This window comes from Cinclus cinclus, chromosome 2, assembly GCF_963662255.1.
Source record: "Cinclus cinclus chromosome 2, bCinCin1.1, whole genome shotgun sequence".
NCBI classification, from domain to species: Eukaryota; Metazoa; Chordata; class Aves; order Passeriformes; family Cinclidae; genus Cinclus; species Cinclus cinclus.
In genome coordinates this window covers 51,262,310-51,286,385 of record NC_085047.1, presented here as the reverse complement: position 1 = coordinate 51,286,385, position 24,076 = coordinate 51,262,310, and the positions used below count along the sequence as shown (strand labels likewise).

Sequence of the window (24,076 nt, the reverse complement as noted above, 5' to 3'; positions counted from 1 at the left end):
TTCCCTATTATTTTCAGCCTCCTCCTTTTCCGTTTCAAATCTATTGGAAATGGGCAGGTGCTGCACTGTACTGGAAATTCACTGAATTTGAGACAGAGAAAATCATACCTGTACTGACATCTTCTTTCCTGTCTGTTTTCCCTATGACATTTCCCTATGTTTCGTTTCTTAGTCTCCCCTATGGCATTTTAGTAGCTTTATCAAAGCAGTGTGAAAGTTGTTAGTGATTTAACAGACAATGAAAATACAGTGAACAGAGGCATGCTTAGATAACAAGCATATGTCTAACATCACTTTAAATGATTCAGAACCATTGTGTCAATAATCAAGTAGAGTCATTAATTAAAAAACAGTTCTGCATTTGCCATTTCTTTCCCAGTATCTAAGCAAAACAAGTCAAAATTCTCATGTTTTAAGTTTATTTAATCTGAAAACATGAAATATTTTTGAGGAGGCACAAGCAAAATAGTAAAGTGAAGTAAATTTGATATGGACATTTCATGTTTCAGGGTTACTTTTGTTGATGCGTTCCATTGCAAGCACATTGTCTTTTTTTTTTTTTTTTTCAGGAGCTGAAAGGATTCAGATGTTTTGTATGAGAATCCAAGCATTAATAATGATTGTGTGATCATGGTTTTGGAAAACTAAGAATACATTTCCTTGCTACACTTGCAGATTTATGTTTCTTAAGAAAAGCGAGCATGAAGTAATTTTGATCTCTGATGGATGAAACTCATTGGAATGGAAGCTAACATCTATGAAGAAGAACAGGGGTCACCTCATCTTACATCTGCCGAGTGCCTGGGAACTCCAAAGGAAGCCAAGTATGAAGAATACCAAAGAAAGATAGAAAATCAGACAAGTCCATATGAATTTCAGAATGCGTTACTGGAACCTGAGCTGAGCTTGCTGTCTGTGTCATCCTTATTGGACCACAATGAGACATCTTTACAAATTGGCATGGCTGCACAGTGTGCCAGTGCCACCAACCAGCCTCAGACAAAGCATCTTTGTGAAGATGAAGAATTATCCTGTTCTACAGGGCACACACCAAAGAAAGATCCTTTAAACCTTCCCATGCACACAGAATGGCCAGTCCTCACAGGAAAAAATTCAGACAAGAAGCCAGAGGAAAACTGTGGGATCAGAGTCATAACACACAAACCATGTGCTATCACATTTTCTGATTTTGAATTTCTATCACATGAAGCTGACACTAAGCTCCATATTTGTGAGGCAGGAGAAGGAGATTATTTTTCTTCTGAAGAGGAAGAAGCAGACAACAGAGGTGATGATGGTACATTTACAGAACTGCCACTGTATGAGGCATTTTTCAAAGGTCATCAAAGAAAAAGTGTTTCTCAAAGAAAGCAAGCTAAACATGAACTTACTAAATATCAGCACATCTGTCATTTAGAAGACTGCAATAATCATTCCAAAAAGGCATTGGAGGACCACGACAAGGAAGAAAAACACAAGGAGCTGGAGGTAATACAAGCTACTCTTTAGTTTTGAATGTATTTTAAATCAGTGGTGTCATTTAGTGTTGGTCACAGGAGGAAAAGGAGTTGTGTAAATTGTTATAGGGTGATAATTATTGTGAATTACAAAATTAAGAACCTAAACCTACAGTAAAAGTATACTAGTTTTTTTTTCACTACTAACTGAACTTCAAACTTTGGTTTTCTGGTTTCTTTTTTATTTAAATGGGAACACTGGCTCCATTTCCTACATTCTTACAAAATCATATATCATGCCATGTACAGCACACAGTCTAAAGACTGTTCCAAAGGGATAAAGCTAATGTTTAGTCTAAGAGCAGAATATATTTCTTCATGCTGAAAAACAGGCTTTTGTGTGGTGGCACTGGTAGCACTGAGCCACCTAATCCACAGGACTTTTTCCACTTAATAATTGTTTTCTGTACTATTATTTAATTAAAAAAATGTAGAGGACAAATTAAAAAGTGGTATATAATAATTTTTTGGTTTGTTGGTTGGTTGTTTAGTTGGGTTTTTCTGGTTTTGTTTGTATCTGTGCTGTTATATATCATGCTGTTCTATAGACCAGTGGCCAAAATGAAAACAGAAGTTTCAGGACAAAATTAAAAATATTATGCAATAAAAATCATCCAAATATATATAACCTTTCTAGAAAAGAAATGTTGAGTAAATTGACTTTGTTTATTGGAACTGGAGGAACAGAAGCCTCCCAGTTGAATTGTCACTAGTTTAGATAGTAAGCACAGTTTCCCCCTGCTCACAGCTGGTGACAAACCAAATGAGTGGAGCTAAACACATTCAACACTAGAGTTCAGTTCTAGTACAAAAATATGAAATGACTCCAAATAGTGGGCAAAAACAAACCCTTAGAACTCCAATGTTCCTGACCTTGCCCCACAAATTAATCTTAACCTGAAGGCCAGGCACATTTCCTTCCTCTCTCTTCTTCCTCCAGCTTTTAAAAGTTATTTTCCATGTAAATTTGCTCTGTACCTTGAAAACCAGGCTGTAATCCTGTTGTCTGTTACCCAGTGTTTGATTTTACTCTGGCTGCAGTTCTCCTTTTACTTCTAGTGCTTATAACACAGAGTTGCTTCATTGATTTCTGATTAAATTAAGCAAAGTAGAATTTGGACTATAATGCCATTATTTATGTCAAAACTATGGTGTAAAATACATAATTGCTTCTCTCCTTTAGTTCTAATCTATCTCCAGTTTGGGGCGACTAATTATGCCCTTAACTGAGCAGATGTTTTGTGCTGCATTTCATAAATATCCCAATTTCACCGCAGAAACCCATCAACACACGAAGAAATTAAGCCAGATTTTTAGAAATTTTTCTCAGCAGATAATATTAGAAGACCAAGGCCCAAAGATGGCTCCCAAACAGTGTAACTTTTAATGCAATACATGCCCTGATGCTCATGACACATGGTTTATTAAATAATTGCACTGTTCTTCTAACATAAGCCAAGTCTTACTTTCTCATTTACTCAGAAACATTCACATGAATGAAAATAATCTATCTCAAAAAGGATGCACAACATCCTTTGGATGTCATTTTCTTTACTGAAGGTCATTCCCATAGATAAAAGGAAGATTCCAGGAGATGTCATTTAGTTTACTTTATGTCTACGCCATAAAATAAACTCAAGGATGCAGCTTGTAGTGCAAAATAATGGATTATAAATCACCAGACAAGCATGTGAAATTACTTACTAAATCTCAGTAAATGTGTCAAAACATTTAAAAAACTGGATGCAATGTTGCAGTCCTGGTTCTGATTTTTTTCTATGTAAATAAGTATGCATCATTCTAGGAAAGCCTCCAAGAATTAAAAAAAAAAAAAAAGAAAAAAAAATAAGATTATCTTGTCTCTCAAATTCTAGCAGCAGTCATGCATTTCTATGGAGACTGAAACCTCCCGCCATGAGTCTGGCTGAAGCAAATGTATGTAACTGTCAAGTAACTTATTTTTATTGTTTAGAAATGGTATTAGGGAGAAATGTCTTTCTAGTGGAAAAAAATTAAATAAATAAAGACAGCATGGGGTAAAAGTGCTGACAAGGGCAACAGTTACTGCTAAACTTACACTTAAAAATCATATAATAAACAGAATACATCGGTCGTAGTGATACAAACAGCACCCTGCACAAGATCCTGGCTGAATCCTTGCTACTGGAGTTCACAGTGAAATTGTGTTTAAGATCTACCCTGCAGGGGCATTCCTAGGCAGATGTACCTGTTACTGACTGCAAACCTCCTGTTTGAGCTCTAGAAAGCAGGAAAAGCTGTCACCTTCTCCAAGATGGAAGCGCTGGCCCTTGCAGGCAGCCACCACAAGCAGAGCCAGTGTCCCAATCTCCTCTTAATAGGAGACAACTCTTGAACTTCTTGTTTCATTCTAATTAATAAGCAGAGATAAATCTTCAAGTGCACTGGGCAGTAAACAAGTAGAGGGAAGATGGAAAAAAATTCAACTTGTATATGGTGCCAACTCTATATCAAGTGGAAGAAACTGCTGAAAACAATTAATATAATGATGACCTTTAAAAAAAAGCTCTTTCTTCTTTTTCCAAAGGCATACAGCTTCCGCCTCTTCTGAGTGGCACAAGATAAATGATACTTCTGTTGAACTTATGAATTCAGCATATTCCTTGAGTTTCCACCCTTAGAGCAGTTCCACATATATTTCCTGTGCTTTCTCATAAAATCTAAATTTGGCAATCTGTTTTTCATGTCAGGAGTCTGTAATCAGCAGTACATTTAATGTCCAACACAGTTCGGTCCAAATACTTAGGCTAATGGTTGGACTAAATGTTTTTAGAGGTTCTTTCCAACCTAAATAATTCTATAACTATTTGGTTAGTTCTGTCCAGAGATTCTTTTGCAGCTCTGAAGTAGACCTTCAGCCATTTTTCCCTGTTTGTTTAACTTCAAGTCTTCATATCGAACTTGATACGGTGTTTGTGCATGCAACCAGCCCTGTGTGCAAGGGCAATAAATTATTCAGAATAGCTTCTGAAACATAACATTTTTCTAGATTGCTATTTCTTCAAACTATACTGAGCAGGGCACAGCTGAAGACCATATTTAAGCAGGAACTACTATTCGACTTTCCATCAGTAAGTTTACCCTATCCTTACATAGCCTGAAAACAGTAGGTGGTACTTTCAGGAGTAACATTTCAAGCAAGTAAATAAATGAAGCTATTTGATAGATATTAGGCAATGAGAAAGTATTATGAAATCATACCCTTGACAGTGTGAATTGTCATGGATCTTCCCTCACCCCGGGGATTGTATAGAAATCCTTCTAATACTGTTGGCTATGGCTGCAAACTGAAAATCCTTTCTGGGGCAATTTCAAATAGTTTCTTTGGGCAGCCCATATTAGCAAGAGGAACAGCCAAAAAGGTTTCTGTTGCTGTTGAGTGCCTAAGAGAGTTGTCACAACTTCCTCTATTGTTTCTCTCTCCCTTGAGAGAGAAGGGGCTAAGTCAGGAAGGCCACATGCTGGAAAGGAGCTGCTCAGAGTAATCATTAGGATGTGCTAGGTGCTCCAGCAGCCCCTCTGCAGCCTCCCTGTCTGCACTCATATTTACATCGTGCCTCTTTCAATGAATTTAGGAAGATCTAAACCAAACCTGCCTGTTTGTTTAAAGCACCATAAGGATGGACCAAATATTTGCATTGAATGTTACGGTGTTCAGCTGGGTCAAACAAAGAGTGAGATGCCACTCCTCAGGAGAGACAAGATGACCAAAACAGATAATTTAGATAATTAAGGTACTACTCACAATGAATATCTTTGTCAGGATTTGGCTTTCAGACTGTAAGTTCAAAGACTCTTGGAGGAGGCTGCAGAGGCATGGGAGTGGCCAGTGCAATGTCAGAGACAGCCTCTGTGTGCAGCTCTGTATTGTGTTAGCAGGGAGCTGTGCCATCACCTTTCACCATCAGTAAATCTTCAAGGAAAACTCTAGTGTTCTAAAGGAGGTTTGTGAAAGCTCCATTGTTTTTGACATTTAAAGCTAAAGGCAACTGAACTCTGGAAAACATTTCAGAAAAGTCAGTCATTTGCTAGGAAAAAACTGAATGATCAGTTTCTCTTTCCCTGATTATTCACTTACTGTCATTAATTTCCTTGTTCCCATCCTTGTAGTACAGTTAGGTAAATTGTATCCTCGTTAACACATGCATTGCCAAATGAAAAATTTGATAATCATTGTATCAACTTAAATCACAAGATTTACACCGGAATAATTTGCTGAAATGCAATATGGAAGTTCCCATAGCATCTGTCTCTCATTTTGTTTGCTTGATTCAGCCCAGGATGCAGTTGGCTTTCTGGGCTGTGACCACACACTGCTGGCTCATGTCCTGCTTTTCATCCAAACAAACCCCCGAGTCCTTCTCCACAGGGCTGCTCTCAGTGAGGAAGGGACTGGGCTCCCTTCCCAGTCTGTGCTCATGTCTGGGATTGGCCTGATGCAGGTGCAGCTCCTTGCACTTGGACTTGTTAGACCTCATGAGGTTTTTGTGGGCCCACTTCTCAGGTTCGTCCATGTCCCCCTGGATGGCATCCCATCCCTCTGTTGTGTCAACTGCACCACTCAGCTTTGTGTCATCTGAAAACTCTCTGAGGGTGCACTCGATCCCACTGTCAATGCCAGTGATGAAGATATTGAAGAGCACAGGTCCCAAGACAGGGCCCTGAGGGACACCACTTGTCTGTGGCCTCCACCTGGACACAGAGCCATTCTCTGTGCTGTGTCCATCCAGCCAATTCCTTATGGACCAAGTAGTCCACCCTTCAAATCCCTCTGACTCCAGTTTGGAGATAAAGATGTCATAGGGGACTGTGTCAAAGGCCATAAAGAAGTCTAGGTAGATGACATTGGTCAGTCTTCTCCTGTCTCCTTCTCCTGTTGCTGAAATCACAAGTAGACGAGATAATCCCATAAAATTTATTCAAAAGCCATAGTTCTTAAAGTCAATTATCCTTCCTTAAAATATATGTATCCTTCTGTGTGACTTGTAAATACTTTAATCAAGTAATCATACCCTATTAGAAAGGAATCAGAAAGTTTTAAGTCTTTGACAATGAATTTGACCTGGCAGTGTGTTCAGGTGGCCAAGAAGACCAATGGCATCCTGGCCTATATTAGCAATAGTGTGGCCAGCAGGACCAGGGCAGTGACAGTCCCCCTGTACTCTGCACTAGTGAGGTTGCACCTCTAATCCAGTGCTGAGTTCCGGGCCCCTCACAACAAGAAGAACATTGAGGGACTGGAGCATGTCCACAGAAGGGCAATGGAGCTTGGGAGGGGTCTGGAGCACAAGTCTGATGAGGAGCAACTGAGGGAGATGTTTAGCCTGGGAAAGGAGGCTCAGGGGACACTTCATCATTATCTACAACCCTCCCGAAAGGTAGGTGTAGTGAGGTGGGAGTCAGTCTCTTCTGACATGTTTCAAGTGAAAGGACAAGAGGAAATGACCCTAAACTGTGCAATGAGAGGATCAGATTAGATATTATTTAAAAATTCACCTAAAGAGTGGTTAATCATTGAAATAACATGCCCAGGGATGCAGTGGAGCCACCATCCCTGGGAGTGTTCAAAGAACATCTGGATGTGGCTCTTGGAGATATGGTTTAGGGGTGATTATTGTGGTGATGGGTTTCTGGTTGGACTAGGTGATCTTGAAGGTATCTTCCAACCTTGATGACTCTGTGATCCTGTGAATTTCCCTTATTTAAATTATATTGAGTTCATTCAATTTAAATGATCAAACCAAAGCATCAGTCAAGCCTAGATCTGTGATCAGGTAGGAGACCTGCCAAAGTAAATTTCTTACCCTTGTACTTAGGTGGCTTACACTCTGTTCAGTGCCTTGCTTAGCCACTCTGAAGCACTTTTCTGAGAGGTACTTTTCTGTTTTCATTAATGAGGCATGGAACTTAGGTGGAATTCAAGCTATCTGAAAACTGTCCCGCAATAGTTCCTTCTTCTCTAATTCAGCTGTACACAAGCAAAAACTGGAGAGGAACATATTAAAGTACAAATTCCTACTCTCATTCCTCCCATACTTTTGAAGTTTGTACTTCATTTTACCCTATGAAACTGAGACTCCAAAGCTAGAGGAGGAGAATGGTTGCAAACCTGTGATGGCTTCTTCATGAGGAATAATACAGTTATTATTATCTCCTTTTACTCACCTTCTGCAGATATGGGAAGTCTACCAGGTAGGAGAGCTGAGCACTCTAATAACAAAGCCAGGGAGAACAGGCTACGAAGTCAAGGGGAGGAAAATGGGAAATTACTTGCCTAAGAAAGGAGTGATGCACTGAGCTTTATACATTCTAATTTCCTTTGTGTGTCTGTAAGATCTGCACTTTCTGTATTTCAGTGACACATCTCAACAGCTGATAGATAAGGATATGATGACTCGAACTTTGCAAGGTTTTCAGTGTTTATGCTTGTTTTCTGCCTGCTTGGAAAAGGTGTTGGAGATCTGGTGATTACTTTAGAAATGATGCATTATTATCAGTCAATTAATGATCACAATAAGCTGTTTATTATTAAGAGTCAGATAAATGCTAGCTCAGGGACTTTAATTATTAAGTTAATTAAAGGATTTCTTATTAGCTTCAGAAATTGGAAGGACTAATGGCAAATATAGCATTTTGCATTGAGTACTTTTTTCTGTCACCTCAGTATTCCTAATAGTGTAGGAATCGTAATTTCCCATTACAATGTGGCATTTGTTGTGTCCTGCTTGTTGTGGACATTAGCTACATGACTGTTTCTACAGAGAAATTACAGGAACTTTGGAAAATAACAGTAAAATTATAAGAAGAATAGTGATTTAAGGATATGCTTAAAGATCATACCGAAAAGAATTGCTATATTGAAATCATGCAGGAAATTTGGAAATCATGTAGGAAATCATTAGGAAAACATGTAAATAGTATCAAAATTACTGCCCTTTATCTCTTCAGCATACTTGCATGCTGCTTGCATGTTTTAATATACATGCATCACTCATTGTTGATTAATATAGAATTAAAAAATAAAAATGTGTATGGCCCTAGAAAAGATACACTACTTGCCATTAGGAGATACACCTATTTTAACTCACAAGATCATCTTTGGCAGACATCAGTGGCTATGGGTTTGAGGTTAGAGAAAGAATGCACTCTGGCTTTTGTAGAATAATTCTCATACATATTTAGAGCAGCTAAATTTCAGCTTGGACTCTGCCAAAATCCTCCTGGGGAAAAGTTCTAATACAAGGGGACACAAGCTGTTCTCTATCAAAAGCAAAGCTGATAAACAAATCTCCATGTGATGGGGTAATTAACACTCAAATAATTCAGTGGGCTGCATTGCAGTTGATTCTTCTGAGGAATGCCAACACTCTAAAAATGTGTAGTATATAGTATAAATTACTGACATAGTAAAATTCTGAGAAAATTAAAATTAGGATAAACTTATGAATAAAATTGGATAATTAGTCAAAAGAACAACTCATCTTGACTTTCAAACTCCTTTAGAAATTTTACAAAGTACATTTCAACTTGGTGTTGAATTAGGTTATATATATATATATATATATATATATATATATATATATTTCATAGATATATATATTATAGAAGGTGAGATTACTAAGTTACCTTGCACAGAGTGAAACCCTTGGGCTGTTCAGGTTAATGTGTAGAAATTTACAGCTGTCCTTCCAAGAAGATACCGAACTACCAATGAATTTTGTGGCACAGTCTCATCAAAGCCCATGCATGCACAATAAAAGACCCACAAACAGCATTTTGGGAACTACTGCTTTAGTGTGTTCAAGAGTATTAGCGCACTTTATTGTTTATATTTATTGTTATTGCTTTTATTTATCTGTAAAGCTTTAAAAGACTAAATAGCTAACACAACAGATGTATTATACTAAAGGGGGAGAATATTCACTACTTTTAACTTGAGTTATATTTTTTTTTCAAATATTGACTACTTTATTTGTTGTGTATTTGAATATTTTAGAATCATAGGGCCACTTCAGGAAAGAGCAATATTACTACTGGTCTTGCCAGAAAAGATAAAAAATATCATGAGTTTATGGTTGCACTGAGACCATAAAATAGAAGAGGTATATCCAAATTCTTCCTTAAAAATATCTCAAAAAACCTGTGCAATGTGAGCCCATTCAAGTGTTTCATGTATCTCTACAGAAGGAGAGAAAAAGTCAACAGAAAATATTCCCTGTCTAAGTCAAGGCTGTGATGAAAAACATTCCTCAGTCAGAGCAAGGGAAGAGGCACCTGTGAGAATTAGACTGAGTCATAGGTGCAGGGAACCAGAAGAAACATGTAGAAATCTGTTAATCTGCTTATCATTGAAATTAAGATATTTCTTCAAGGAACAGATGGAGACACTGGATAAACTGTGGGATGGGCAGTAAGCAGAACTTGTGAGATCAGAAACAAAATATGAGGAGATCGGAGAAGGGTTGCATTTTAAAGCTTGTTTGGCTGACAGGCAAGGATTTGGTATACTTTTTAAGTCAGCCAATAGAACTGAAGTATAGCAGAGCAAAAACAAAAACAGAAAACAAAGAAACAGAACTTTATTGAATCAACAACCTCGCAAAATATATTTTTAATATGTAAAGGTTCTTTAGAGCGATTAAGAAAAATGAGTTACAAATTTCTTCATACACAAAAGTCCCACTGGAAGATTGTGGCACTTCATATAAGGCATTTAGGTGCTTTTGAAACGTCTTCCTAGGTAACACATGCCCAATTAATGAAAATCAGAATCCAGTGATACACCTAGGATCCTTCTGTCCTTTACGTGGCATTTTAATATAGTAATCTTAGCTTGATATTGTAACAGACATATTTCTTTGGTAGTGCCATGGGACCCCAGCTGATATGACATGCTAAGAGACATATGACCGTTTTGGTACTGCCACTTCACAAGCTACCATACAACCAGAAATCTTTGCGAACACAGATCCATGACTGAACCTAATGCAAAGAAACTTAAAAAAAAAAATTAAATGTCATGAACTTCATAGAGAGTTGGTGGATCTGAGATTTCGTTTTACAACATTCTTGGGTGGTTACTTTCTATAGGAAATTGTCATAAGTCTCAAGCCTTTTCTTAACAATCTCTCCAAGTATGGAGTACTTTAAATTGTAATAAAAATGGAAAGAGATTGCTCTTTCTATCTAAGCTTTTGTTCAAACTGATGCTCTTGTAAAACTCTTGCCCAGTTTTGAATTATCTCAGAGCTAAGGCCTCTGCACTGCAGGGAAGGGAAATCTCCTCTGAATTAGCTTGGAGTTCTTCTGAAATAAATCAGACAGAAGACTGAAGTCTATGTCTTCTGTCTGCCTTTGAAATATTTTTTTTATTCCAGAAATTAACTTCAGTAAAATCTCACCAGTTTTTTGTGTTGTATTGCTGGGGTCTCTTTATGTGTGCTTTCTATGGATTCTGAAATTCTTTGGTATTTAGACGATCAATTCAATGTTTCAAAGATCAGGTCTAGAATAGGTAATGTTTTAGCATCACAGATTTAACAGCTGGTTTCTAATGTATATGCAGAGAAATTTTGTTTGGCTTTAAGCTTTGTGATGAAGCAATTAGTGATATGGTAGATAAACTACTGTAAGGTTTGCAGTTACTATTTATCGTTTCTATTCATGCAGTCTAATGGAGACATTTCAGTATTTACATAATGAAGACTTCTCACTGTGGCAAAAGCCTTGGGAGTTAGCCTAGGGTCTGATTTACTTAATTTAAAATATAAGAAAAGCTGCTAAACCTGCCAAGAAAGAACAGAACACTGCAACTTGTATGTATTTTATTCTTTACAATGTACATCACATATCAAGATCAAGAGAAAAGTACACAAAGCCAGTAACCAGAAGAAAGAATACAGACTGCCTTTTATTAACATGCCAAGATAGGCACCTAAACCGAGAGGAAGTGGAATACTGAGTATTTGTGCAACTGAGAATCTAGACTCCGAGAGTTCACCTCAAGCTCTACTTTTATCTGCTGTGTTCCCAAGGTATTTTCCCAAGATATTACAAATAACTGGTGATATCTGGAAAATTATCATGTTTGTGAGATAAAAGATGATTAAACAAAAAAAAATATTACCCCTGGGAGACAGAAACATTCCAAAGGCCCTGTTGTTTTTTTTTTAAATAAAAGTTTCAATACTGTGATGCATGTCTAATGGAAGAGGTATCAAGATACTCCTCTGTTTTGTGTTTTGTGTAGTACAGATGACATGCTATCTTGAATTGTCCAAACCTTGTCTTGGGGAACACATAATGCCACTGAGTTTAAAAAAAAAAAATGAAAGAGAGAAATGGGATTAATAGGATTAAAAAGCCTTAGTGGCAAACCTCCAGTATTCCAAACAAGCAAATATGAACTCAGCTCTTTCTGAAATAAAGGGAATAAGAAATTATAGAAGTTCAGAAAGTACTTTTGAAACCAAACTTTTCAGACATGACAAAGCCTGCATTTACATATGAATGTCAAACAGCAAACTCTAAAATTGCCACTTCTTCAAGTAAAAGAACTTTCCATGAATACAAACAAAAAATAACAGCAAATTCTAACATAGTAAGAATTGCCAGAAACTGGAAGGTATACATTGAAAGGTTTTATCTCCGATCATCTTCTCTTGTGTGCAATGTTTCCAGTTTTTAAAGACGTTCTTAAGAAGATCAGTTTAAGTTGCATTAAACAGAATGAAGATATCTAAGCTAAAATTAAACAAAAAGTCTAGATCTCCTGATGGGTGCTTTTTTGTTATTTGGAAATTGTGTTCAAATGTTTGCAAATGCTAAGGAGTGCTCACACAAGCACCTTGGGACACACAGCATTTAATTCTAATGCAGATTACAATGAATCTATAAGAGCAAGAAGTATGAGGTTGAAAACTGCACAAATTTGAGAAGGAAATTTTGGTTATGCATCCAGTTTAAAATTGGCAGTATATATAAAAAACCCCCCAACCTCTTAGGTATAGCATGACAAATAAAAGCATTCCATTTTGCAAATGAAGCAATTATTTTTAAATTTGGGGTTACTTTAGTTCAGAAAAAAACCCCTCAAAGATTCAAAATTCTCCATGACAGTGAATAATTCTTTACCCTGGGTGTGATGTGTCAAGAGCCTCCAGCAGCGTGCTAGGTGGGCTACTAAGGATCTGGGATAGCCTAAATAGCAGGTAAAGGTATTTTCCCCAGAGGAAAATTGTCAAAATTAAGCTGTCTTTTAAAAGTAGTTCAAGTATGATGCATTGACAAATATCAATTAGATGAAAAGAAAATCACTTATCATGTAAGATATGAAATTGCTATCAGTTTGGCATTTTAAATTTTAAATTCAAATATATGTTGTGGCGTTTGCAACCAGGCTGTCTAAACACTGTCTAAGCAGGTTTTTTTTCCATCAGGCTAAACTGTACCTTGAACAGTTTATGTACATTTTCCCTCTCAGAGCTGTCTAGCCCAATTCCCTTTGGAACCTTTTTGGGGGTTTGGGTTTTGGTTTGTTGCTTGAGTTTTTGGGTTTTTTTACAGGTGGCAATATAACATTGGGACTATACAGAGCTGAGCAGGACTGGAGAGCAATTGAGAGAACTTATCACTTTTTTAAGTTCCTCAAGCATTGAATTAAGATGAAAGGCTAAAATACAAACTATGATTCTTCCAGCTTTTATCCTGGCATGTTTGGATACACCCCAGGTGCACATAAAGCTTTCTTCTCAAGGATATCTAGAGATCTTCCTAAACCTGCAAATCTTGCAATTCTAAATTATACTGCATTTTGCTAGCAAGATTTTGCTTATTATTACTACTGTTAAGTACCCTGCAAAATACACTTGGTTGAAGTACATAACTGGAGAAACTAGCTGAAATCCTTTAATTAGCCTAGGAATTGTTTGGTTTCAGTTATTTGCAGAGTAATACCAATAGATCTCTTTATGTGGATTTTGTGGTTGATGGGGCCTTTCTAAAATATGCCATATCACAGGGAATTGAAATATTTGAGAATAGAAATCACTGCTGGTAATCGTCCCACAGCAGGGGTTTTTTGACTCTTTCTTATAATTCTCCTAGCAATTCTAAACCTTAATGTTTTCCTGTTCTTTTTTATATCCATTACTTTTATAAATAAACCTTACCAAATACCTTAATAAGGATAAACAGAATTTTTGAATGCTTTTGGTTAAGGTATTTCACAAAGAGACAGGCAAATACAAATAAAACTAAAGTACTCCAAAATACAAGGTATGTTAGAACTGGGAATCAATAGCAGTCAGGCTAAATCTTGGAAACTGAAACCCTGGGATAGGCTTATGCTTTCACCTTCACCTGCCTTAGAACTTTTTCATTGCATTTGTATTTTGAAGATTTTGCAAAACTCTTGTATATTTTAAAAGTAGTTGCTACAGATCATTGTTGTCCCTCAATCCTTCTCATTACAGGAGACAATGTCTGAAGCAAGGGACAGGGAACATGCCTGAACCTTAGAAGTTCTGGTAACAGCAGTTCTTGCTGTTTAGTGACCATCATAATCCTACAGAAAGAGAGAATTTTTTTGAGCTCCAGGTTTCATTTTCCAATCTATGTGCTATACAAAAACATTTACATGGTATAAGGAATATGTTTACAAGCTGTGGGGGCACAGAAACTATTTTTTTTCCTTCAAGAATGATGCCTAAGGCTGCTTTATGAAAGCAACTTTTCTTCAGAAATTGAGATCAAACTGATTTGTTTAACAGAAAGTGATTAAGGTTTTTTAACTGAACTGTTTTCTTCCCTAGCTGAAAAGGACATGCTAAAATATATAATTGCTATTTTGTTTCTATTTGTGATTTAAAAATTCACAAAAGAGTCTTCCTAAAGTAAGATGTTCAGGGGCAGCAAAATATTATGCAGTCAGTATTATGCATACATGCAGTCACTATATGTAGGCAGTATTATGTGGTAATAATACAACATTTACTTCACAGGTTTTTTTTTATTTTTTAATTCTAGCAAGACAAGGCTTCGGCTGTTTACAGACACCATTAGCAATTACAAATACCATGAATTGTTAAAGTTCTGAAAGTTCTTTTGATCACTCACGTGGTATTTATGTCCATTTCTAATCTCCAAAAGAAGAAATGTAGTTCAAAATCTGAACACTTTAGGTGCATAACTAGCATTAATAATTAAAAATAAAACTATACACTATATAAATTAATAAAGGATAAATGTACAGACAGATGACTGTTCTTGTGCATTTTATGATTATCATAATTTAGCATTTAAATTCTGCCCAATTCCTTCAGCTTCTTAGTTTCTATATTTGTCATGGCTATTCATGTCATTTAGAGAAAAAAGAAAAAGCATAAAGCACAGCAGATTATTATAGCAGCACACCTGATGCTGTAGCTTTTAGCATAGGCAGGTAGCAGAAATAGATACTCCTGTTTACCAAACAAAAGATGGCAAAAAGAACCCCAAAGAGAGCCACACAGAGGTGACTTGCAAGACGTCCCTGGTACAGCCAATGGCTTTTCCAGAATGTTATGTGCAAGACTCTTGGCTTCTCCGGGTTAAAAGCTTTTGCCAGTTTTACTAGGCAGGGAGGAGTGCAATCTGATCTCTAAAGTTTAGGCTATTAATTCCCTGACACTCAGAAATTTAAATATCTATGGCTCCTGATCATCCATGGGGGCTGCTAGAGTAGGCCTGCAGCTCTTAAAACCTTCTTCCAGAGAAATTGGGAATGTAGGAGGAAGACCAGAAGGAGTGGAAGTGGGGGTGGAGCTCGGTACATCCTGCTTTAACACAGAGTTAAGACACCAGCAGAAAATTATCTTGGTCTGGTGTTAGGGTACATATCCAGTTTCCATGCAACAGAGAAAGCAGGCTGTCAAATGAAGTACATAAATTTCTTACATAGTTGAGGAAAAGACACTGATGTCTTTGAAGAGCTCCAGAGGGAGATCCCATCTGATTAAGTGCAGGCATTTAAGAAACTTAAGACAATGAAAAGAAGAATGTGCCTCTTTACTCATCATTCTCACTTCCAAAAATTTATACAAGGAGATTTATTTGTTGCTCTGATCAGTGTCCTTATGTCTCCTTGTCAAGCTTCTTACAATTTAAATACTACAACCCACAGCCCATTCAAAACAAGGGGAGACAAAACATTAAAATTGAGCAATGTACATGTGCTATAAATTATACCTGGAGCTAGTTTTATCTAGTCACCAAGCACAATGATTTCTGATTTCAACTGCATACTCAAACTTACTCCCACTTCCCTTTAACTTTGGACAACTCAAAAAAAACCAAAAAAAAATATAATTTATTGTTTGTGCTACACTGTAGTTTTAGTTACAGAGGTATTTTGCTTCCTTTCTCATTCCCAAAGACAGGTTTTTCTCCAGAAAATATTTTGGAAAATGCACTCATCTTCTGCAATTTTGACACACACAAAAAAATTTTCTTTTATGTGACTGGTTTTAATCCCCTCTTTTAATTCCCCTGCCTAACATCCAGAGAGGGACTAACTAAATCCCTGTCTTGATCCTTGGTCAGGAGAGACAGGCATCTAATGAAGTTCACTGCACTCCCTGAGTGCTCTGCAAGGAGCAACCTGGCAAGGCTGACACCTAAACAGAAGCTGTTGTGAAACCCCTTTGCTCCTTATGAAAAAATAAGAGCATGTGGGATGAATGATACAAGTCCTATAAAATCAGCAAATAAGCTTTGAACAATCCTTGCAATGTATTTTTCTTCAGTTTCTTGATCAGAGACTAATGCCCTTCATGAGGGGGAAAAAAGTCATTTATAAAATCAAGCATCTCAGGATAGGAAGTGAAAATTTATTGTCCTACTGTTTCTACAGAATTCACCTAATGATCCCATGATGACTATCTCAGGAAAGTAATTAATTGTTCCAAAATGCTTTTCAGATTTAAGATTACCACCCTGACATTCTGCAGAATTAATGCCTCCTGCCTCAACCCTTTCAGGACCTCCCGCTGCCCAAACTATTCCACACCTCTCACTGCTTTCCATCACACTCCAGTCCTCTCCTGCTCTTGTATTAGCTCCAGTTTCTACTTCCCACTATTTTCCCTACACTGCCAATCTCTTCTCTACTTCCTTTCCCTCAGAACGTCCCCAAGCCCCCTCCATGACTCCAGCAAGGGACAATCAATATGTGTTCATCAGCAGCTACACAAAAATTATACTATTATCTCATCCTTAGTTTTATAGTGGGCCATCACTTTGTCTCTTGTACAGTCTAAATTTTGATTAAACTTGGTTGTCTCTGATATTTCTTCCCATCTTTCAAACTGGCTTGAAGGTATCTGAACTTTTCAAAAGTTTTGGGAGAAACATCACAGCAGCTGAGCAACAGCATGACTTTGTTCTTTTAAAACACCAAGGGGGGAAAAAAAATATAAATTAAGGGCAATGCTCTTGTGCTAGCAACTGTAGCCTTGAAAATATCTCTGCTGAGGTACACTCCACAATCCCTCTGGGCAGTCTGTTCCAATGCTTGGTGACCTGCACAGAAGTCTTCTCTCATATTCAGGTGGAACTTCCCGCACATCAGTTTCTGCCCCTTGCCTCTTGTCCTATTGCTTGGCAGCATGCAGCACAGCCTGGTCCACCCTCTGATCCCTCCCTTCAGATACTCCTAGACATTGATGAGGTCCCTCTCAGTTGTCTCTTCTCAAGGCTGAACAGAGCCAGTTCCTTCAGCCTTTCCTTGTAAGAGGTGCTCCAGTCCCTTGATACACTTTACATCCCTCCACTGAAGAGAGATGCTCCAGTCCCTTGCAACCCTCCACTGGATCCACTCCAGGACTCCGTGTCTGTCTTGCACTGAGGAGCCGAGAAATGAAAGATCTGCTTGGCTTTAGATTAACTTTTTAGCCTTGTGTACCTCAGCTTAGCTGTGCAGCCAAGGCATCAGCAGCAGCCTCCGCACGCCCAGCCAAGGCATGAGGCAGGTCTTTACAGCTGATGTGCTCCAACATACGCAGAAGCGGAGGCACGGCGCTATGCAGAAGTCACTTTCTGGAGGGGCAAAGCCAGACCCAGTTGGAAGAGTTTCCACACCACGGGGGAGGCTCTCGGGGCAAAGCCTGAGGCAGGGCCAGCTCGGCGGCCCCTCAGGCCCCGGGTACCCCGCAGGCCGCTGCGCCCCTCATTCAGACAACAGGGACGGGCCCAGCGCTCCCACGGGCAAGAGGGCGGCGGCTCCGGGGCTCAGCTTCGCCCCCTGCAGGAGCCGCTGCCGGCTGGCGGCGGCTTTTCTCCTCACAGAGCCCGTGCGGGCGACGCCTCCCGGCACGGTGCCGGCGGGCGAGGCACGGCCGAGCCCCGAAGCGTTGTCCCGGCGGCTCCCGCCGCCCTGCCCGGCGGGGGCGCGCTCCCCTCCACGCCCGCTAGGGCGCGCTCCCGGCCGGCGCGGTGTCGCCCGCCAGGTGGCGCTGCCGCCCCGCGAGCCGCCGGCCGCCGCCGCCCCCGCCCTCCCGCCCCGGCCCCGCCCCTCCCGGTGACGTCACAGCGGCTCGAGCGGAAAGGGAAAGGGGGGGAGGCGCTGCGCGCGCACCTCGGGGCGCTGGCCCGCGCGCGAGCCCCGCCCCTCCCATCCCCCCCCAGCGGCCCGAGAGCCCCTGGAGAGGGCGGGGCCGGGCCGCGGACCGTTGGGCGCGTGCGGGCGGCGCCATTGTTGGCGGGGAGGGCGGGAAGCCGCGGCCTCCCTTGAGCAGCCCCGCCGCGCCTCCCCCTCCCTTCCCTCGGCCCGCCCGGGCCCCGCTCCCCCGCTCTGCCCCGGAGCCGCCCGCGCCACCCGCCACCGGGGCCGCGGCCGTGGTGGGACAGGCCTTAACGCGCCCCGAGCCCTCCTGCCGCACCCCCCTCGGCCCCGTTGTGCTGTGACCTTGAGCACGAGCGTGTGGAAACGATTTGTTTCGCGGGGGCTTTCTTGTTGGTCTTCGGTTTTGTGGTTCTTTTGTTTTTTTTTGTTTTTTTTTTTTTGTAAAATGCTTTCCCGAGGAGCAGGATTGGGAAAAAACAACACTTTTGTCTGGGGGGATTTTTTTGGTTTTGTTTCTGTTTGTCTGGTTAGTTGGTTTTGGTTTTGTTAGGTTTTTTTTTTTTTTTTTTTGCAAAGTATGCTGCTCAAATTATTTTTGGAGGGATCTGAGAAAATGTGGTGTCCTACAGGTCATAATGCTCACAAATTAATTTTTGATTGGAGAAACGTTTTCTTTGTTCTTTCTCCTGTGTATGGCTTGTAAGAAGAAGCCTTTGTGCAGCCTTTCATGGGATGGTGCTGCTGTCTCATGTCCAAATCCCAGGGAGGTTCCCTGTGCTGCAAGAACTGCTCCTGCAGAATTTGGTTTCTTTGCAAATCCTGCGTGACATTTTGAGTGTGCATGTCATAAACCAATTAAAGCATGTGTCAGATCTCATTTTGTGTGACGGTACCAAGGTGTTTATAAGACTTGCAGGTGCATGTTATTTTGGGACAACCACAAGAATTTTCATGGAGCTACATCGGTATAATAAAATCACGATGGTTTGGATTGGAGGGGACCTTACAGATCATTTAGTTCCAACACTGCTCCCGTGGGTAGGGACACCTTACACTAGACCAGCTTGCTCAAAGCTACATCTGATCTGGCCTTGAACACTTCCAGGGATAGAGTATCCACAGCATCTCCAGGCAGCTTGTTCTAGTGTCTCACTGCCCTCACAGTAATACCAGGAAACGTGGATGAATCTCTAGTACAGCTTACATATAAGCTATAACTTCTCTTTTTTTTTCCTTTGTTCGTTTTCTTGTTATTTAACAAATAGGGGTAAGTTATCATGAGTTTAATGTGAGATAATATTGTGATGTTTTACAACTGTAGTTACATTTCTTGAAGAGTAATGTGGTTTTTACATTGTGCAAGTTTTCAAAATAATGTTAGCAATATGAGCTATGTGAATTTTGTTACTCTTGTCACTCTGGAAATTTAAACAGTTTCAGGAATGATCATGTATTTTTAAAATTCATTCAAACATCATTGAATACTTACAAAATGTGTATAGATGGTTTCTGAATTGTTTTTGAATAATACTGAAGCCCAGTGGTTAAACCAGGATACTTGGGTATCAAACTTCCAGCAGAGATCTGGGAATCATGCCTAATTACTTTTCTGGGCCTGGGATTAATGCCCTCTCTTCATTGTTAGCTTGATGAAAATTGGTTCAGGATATAATTTAGAAGGTTTACATTATTTCAATTATCATCTCTTCTCTTGTTCTCAAATTTATGTTCCATCCATTGTCCCATCACCACCTATCCTTAGCCACTAAAAATAGCATCCCTTCTACCAAGCTTTCTCATCTTTGTCCTTAAATACCCTTGAATTCCAGGAGGTGCCTTTTGCTCTTTATTCTTTCCATTAATTTCAGATTTCTGTATACAAATGGCTTGCTAACACTAATATATCTTCTTATTAGTGCACTGCCCAAGAACATGGGCAGGGAACAATGTCAGGTTTGACAGAACTCCATTAATGCTTGGGAATTTTAGGAAGGGCATCTTTTTAATCCTCCATATTAGGTTTGAGGGTTTTGTGTGGTAGCTTGTCATAAATATGATTATAGTATTGCTGTGATTTTACTAGTTTTGTATTATCAATAGTGCTTGTATGAGTTATGTTTCTGTGTGCAATGTAGGTGCCAAAGAAGCAGCTTACTTTGAAAACAGTTGAAGTTCCAAAGTAGTTGGAGACTATCTCTAATACCAATTTTCTTGGAAATTCTTTCACTGTAGATAGGAATTTTTAAAATTCCAATAACTGAAAACAATAATGCTGGTATTTTAAGATACAAAAATGTTAAGGTTATAGTTACCTACGTCTGTTTTTTCTTTTCTAAGAAAAGTATGCTGGTGCCTGGTGTATCTTTCTTTACAATTAGAATTTTGCCAGCTATTATGAGATCTCTGTCTTATCTTTTACCATCTTAATCTTTGGAATCTGCTCTGGAGTTCCTCAAGGAAACACTGACACTGGTATTTTTAGAAGAAATGACTCAGCTTGTGTGTTAGATTGCCAGGGCAGCCCTGGTGCCAGCACAGGGATTGATTCCCAGCTCTCCGTGCCTTGGAGTGCCCACACACCGAGCACCAGCTTGTGTCCAAGTGAGTTCTGACAGTTGTGACTGATCACCGTGGCTGCCAGTGTTCAAAGGCAGCAGACAAAGCCCTGCTTAATTCAGCTGCTGTATTAAACAAGATCATTGCTTTACCAATAAATACCAAACAAAAACCCCAGTTAACAGTGAAATAAGTCACCCGTGTGTGCTGTTTCACAGCTGGAGCTGGCAGGGCAGGGGAGGAGGGCACCCACATTGGTTCCTGTTGCTCCAGGGGGAGTAGTGCTGCCCCCAGCTCCCCATTGGGACACACCACACAGCTCTCTTCATTCTGGGGCCAGCAGCAAAAGTAAGGCAAGTGCTTCCTCTCCGTAGGCTTCAGTGCTTTGTGCTGTAGATAGGCCCATTAGTGGCTTTCCTGCATTTTTTAAGGGTTTTTCCTAAAGTGAAAAACCTTCTCAAAATTGCTTTACCTTTCATAAGGTTTAGGGATGGGATCTCCTGCATCACAAAATGTGGATCACAAAATAATTTTCATTTAAAACACCCTCTTGTTATCCCTTTTATCTGGTTCTAGTTCATGTTACTTTTAACTACTGGTGTCCTTTTTTTTCCCAAGTTAATCAAGCCCATGTTCCTCAAGATCATGAACAGGAAAGGTTTAACAAAAGACTGGATGTGGCGCTCAGTGCCTTGCTGTGATGTTGACATGGTGATGTTCATAGGTTGGACTCTATGCACTCAGGGTCTTTTCCAACCTAATTAATTTTGTCAACTCACAGCCAGGGCATGGTCACAACAGCCTGGACTGCCTCCAGTCTTAACCCCTTTAATGAGCTCATCCACTGCAGTGAGCACCAGGTCCAGTAGTGCTGTTCATCTGGTTGGTTTGTTCAATACCTGGACCAGGAAGTTGTCCTTGATGCACCCCAGGATTCTCCTGGATATCTTACAGCTAGTTGTGTTGCTTTCCCAGCAAATGTCTGGGTGGTGGGAGTCTTGTGCTAGGATGAGGTCTTGGGGTGTGATGCTTTCTGTATCTGAAGCAAGAGGCCTTGACCTTGGCCTCCCCCTGATCAGACCTCAACCAGCAGGTGCCCTTTGTTGGTCCTGTCTTTGATTTTTTTACTCACAGGCTCTCAACCTTTTCATGGCTGTTTTTCAGAGGCAGCTCTCACAAACTATCCCTTCCCTAACATACAGCACAAAACTCCCACACCTCCTCCCCTACATGTCTCTTTTAAAAAAATCATAACCTTTGACTACAGTTCTGTCCCAGCATCTTTCCCTGTTATGTTGCAGTTTTCTAACTGCACCATGGTTTCCAACTCCAACTGCTTGTTTCCCATGCTATGTGCATAACATAGAGGCATTTCAGCTGGGCTGTGGGCTGCCTCACCTTTTGGGAGGAGCCCTCCCTAATTCCTCTGGGATGATTTACAGGTATTTCCCTCTTGCTTTCTAGAGTGTCAGTATCTTCTGGTTCTTCTCTGTCACTCAGAAGTACATCCCCTTCCCCCTAAAGCATATAGAATGTATCAGGCCAAAGATGAAGCTGAGCCTAGCTTTTACACATTCTGGACAGCTCTAACTACAGTGGTTTTTTTTTTTTTTTAGAGAGAGAATTCTGTTTTAGGAAAACTGGTGAAGTCCTACCCAATCTCAAAAGGTGCAACTAACCACATTGGGGAGAAGGATCTGTAAGTTACTTATCCTGGTCTGTAACTTTTTGTGGATTTAGTGGCGTGGGATCTCTCAGTCTCATGGAATCCATTCTGAAACCTAGAATTTATTAGTCAAGAAGCACTGCTGGGAGATGCTCACTGTGAACAGACACAAGTTAGTTACATTCTCCAAGGGAGTCATGGTAAGAGAGGATTTCGCAATCAGTAATTTTTCTTGAAGAATCTGTGTCTCAGTACCAATGTGTGTATTGACATTCATTGTCACTAGTTGTGATGTGCAGATACAACTGCTGTTGCAGATGATGCCACACCGAATGAATGGTCAGTGTCAGGAATTTTACTACTGCTTGGAGCAGGTTTTTGGGATACTAGAAGTGCAGTTCACTTCTTCCACCTCACAATGTGGAGGAAATGGTAGAATAGATAAGTGATGAGCTGGCATCTGTTGTGAAGCAGCTGAAGATGGGATAACCCAAGAGGATAATTCAAGTGCTGAAATAGGAGCAGATGTCAATTAAGACAGCCTGTCTGGTCATTCGGGTGCCAGTTCTGTAGCATGTGTCATCAGTACAGGCTTGACAAACAGCCTGTTTGTGAAATTTGGTGTTGCTTGACATCATAATCTGTTAGAAGGTAGAGATGCTGTAGGCTTTGAGAATCTAGAAAATTTAATCATTGGAGCAAACCCGAAGTCCAACTTCAAATTAAAACCGACTAAGTGCCATTTTAAGTTGTCATTGTTTTTGGTTTGTTTGTTTTTTTAATGAGAAGTTCAATACAAAACTAGTTGCTTTTGCTAGAAACAAAATGAACAGAATTTTCATATTAGACTGTCCAGGTTACTGCACTTTAAAATTTCTGCTGTGGTGTGGAACTGTTCTCTAAAACATTTTGCCCCAAACCTTGTCTTCAACTAAATTTCTTTCTTCTCTCCTTACAGTTTCTCTCAGCTTGGGTGAAATACCATGCTGATGCAGTTTGTGGCCTTCAGTCCTAGGAATTAGATTGGGTTTCTTCATCTGGGATATTTTCCATAAACTTAGTATTTGGAAGATTGCATTCATACAAGGGGTTCTGTCCTGTTCTTCCTAGCTTAGAGCAATACTTCTTAAAAACTGATGCAAGAACCCTTAAAGGAGAGATAGGACTTCAGAATTTTATTTTCTCTCAATAAAATGGACATTATCACTGTGCAAGTGTGTTGAATACAAATTAAAGGTCAAATTTGCCAATTTAGTGTCTGAAAGATTAGAAGCAGTTATAAAAAAGAATTTAGTCAATTTCTGAGCTACTTTGAAGAGTCAAGTAGTCAAATACATGTGGTGAAGTAAGGGTTATGTTGCATTATTTTCTCATGGCTTCTTTGGGTTCCTTTTTCTCCCATGTTGTGCACCTATTATTCATTTAAAAAATCCAAGTATATATCCTTATTGTACTATATTTTGAAATTAGTAGATCCACGGTATTTTTTATATTTTACTATATTCACTGTTCAAAGACATAGTGGTGTGTTTAAATACTGACACATAAAACCATAGAAATGCACGCTTGATCTTAGTGAAAGAAAATTAAGGCAGGTGTGTGGGGACACTGTAAGGGAAAATGCAGAAAAGCCAGAAACCACCTTAAGTGTGTTTAAAATTCAATTTAGTTTGCTCTAAAGCATCAGAAAACACAGAA

The 24,076-nt window shown here is 39.7% G+C and overlaps 1 protein-coding gene across 1 annotated transcript in view; it reads left to right on the top strand.

The window, feature by feature from the left end:
- The first annotated feature begins 371 nt into the window (after positions 1–371).
- Positions 372–24,076, top strand: part of STARD13 (StAR related lipid transfer domain containing 13) — a 239,075-nt gene continuing 215,370 nt past the window's right edge. The window contains exon 1 of the mRNA XM_062514702.1: positions 372–1,488. Within this exon, the coding sequence (XP_062370686.1) occupies positions 727–1,488 (762 nt within the window). The 5' untranslated portion in view covers positions 372–726. The remainder of the gene's footprint in view (positions 1,489–24,076) is intronic.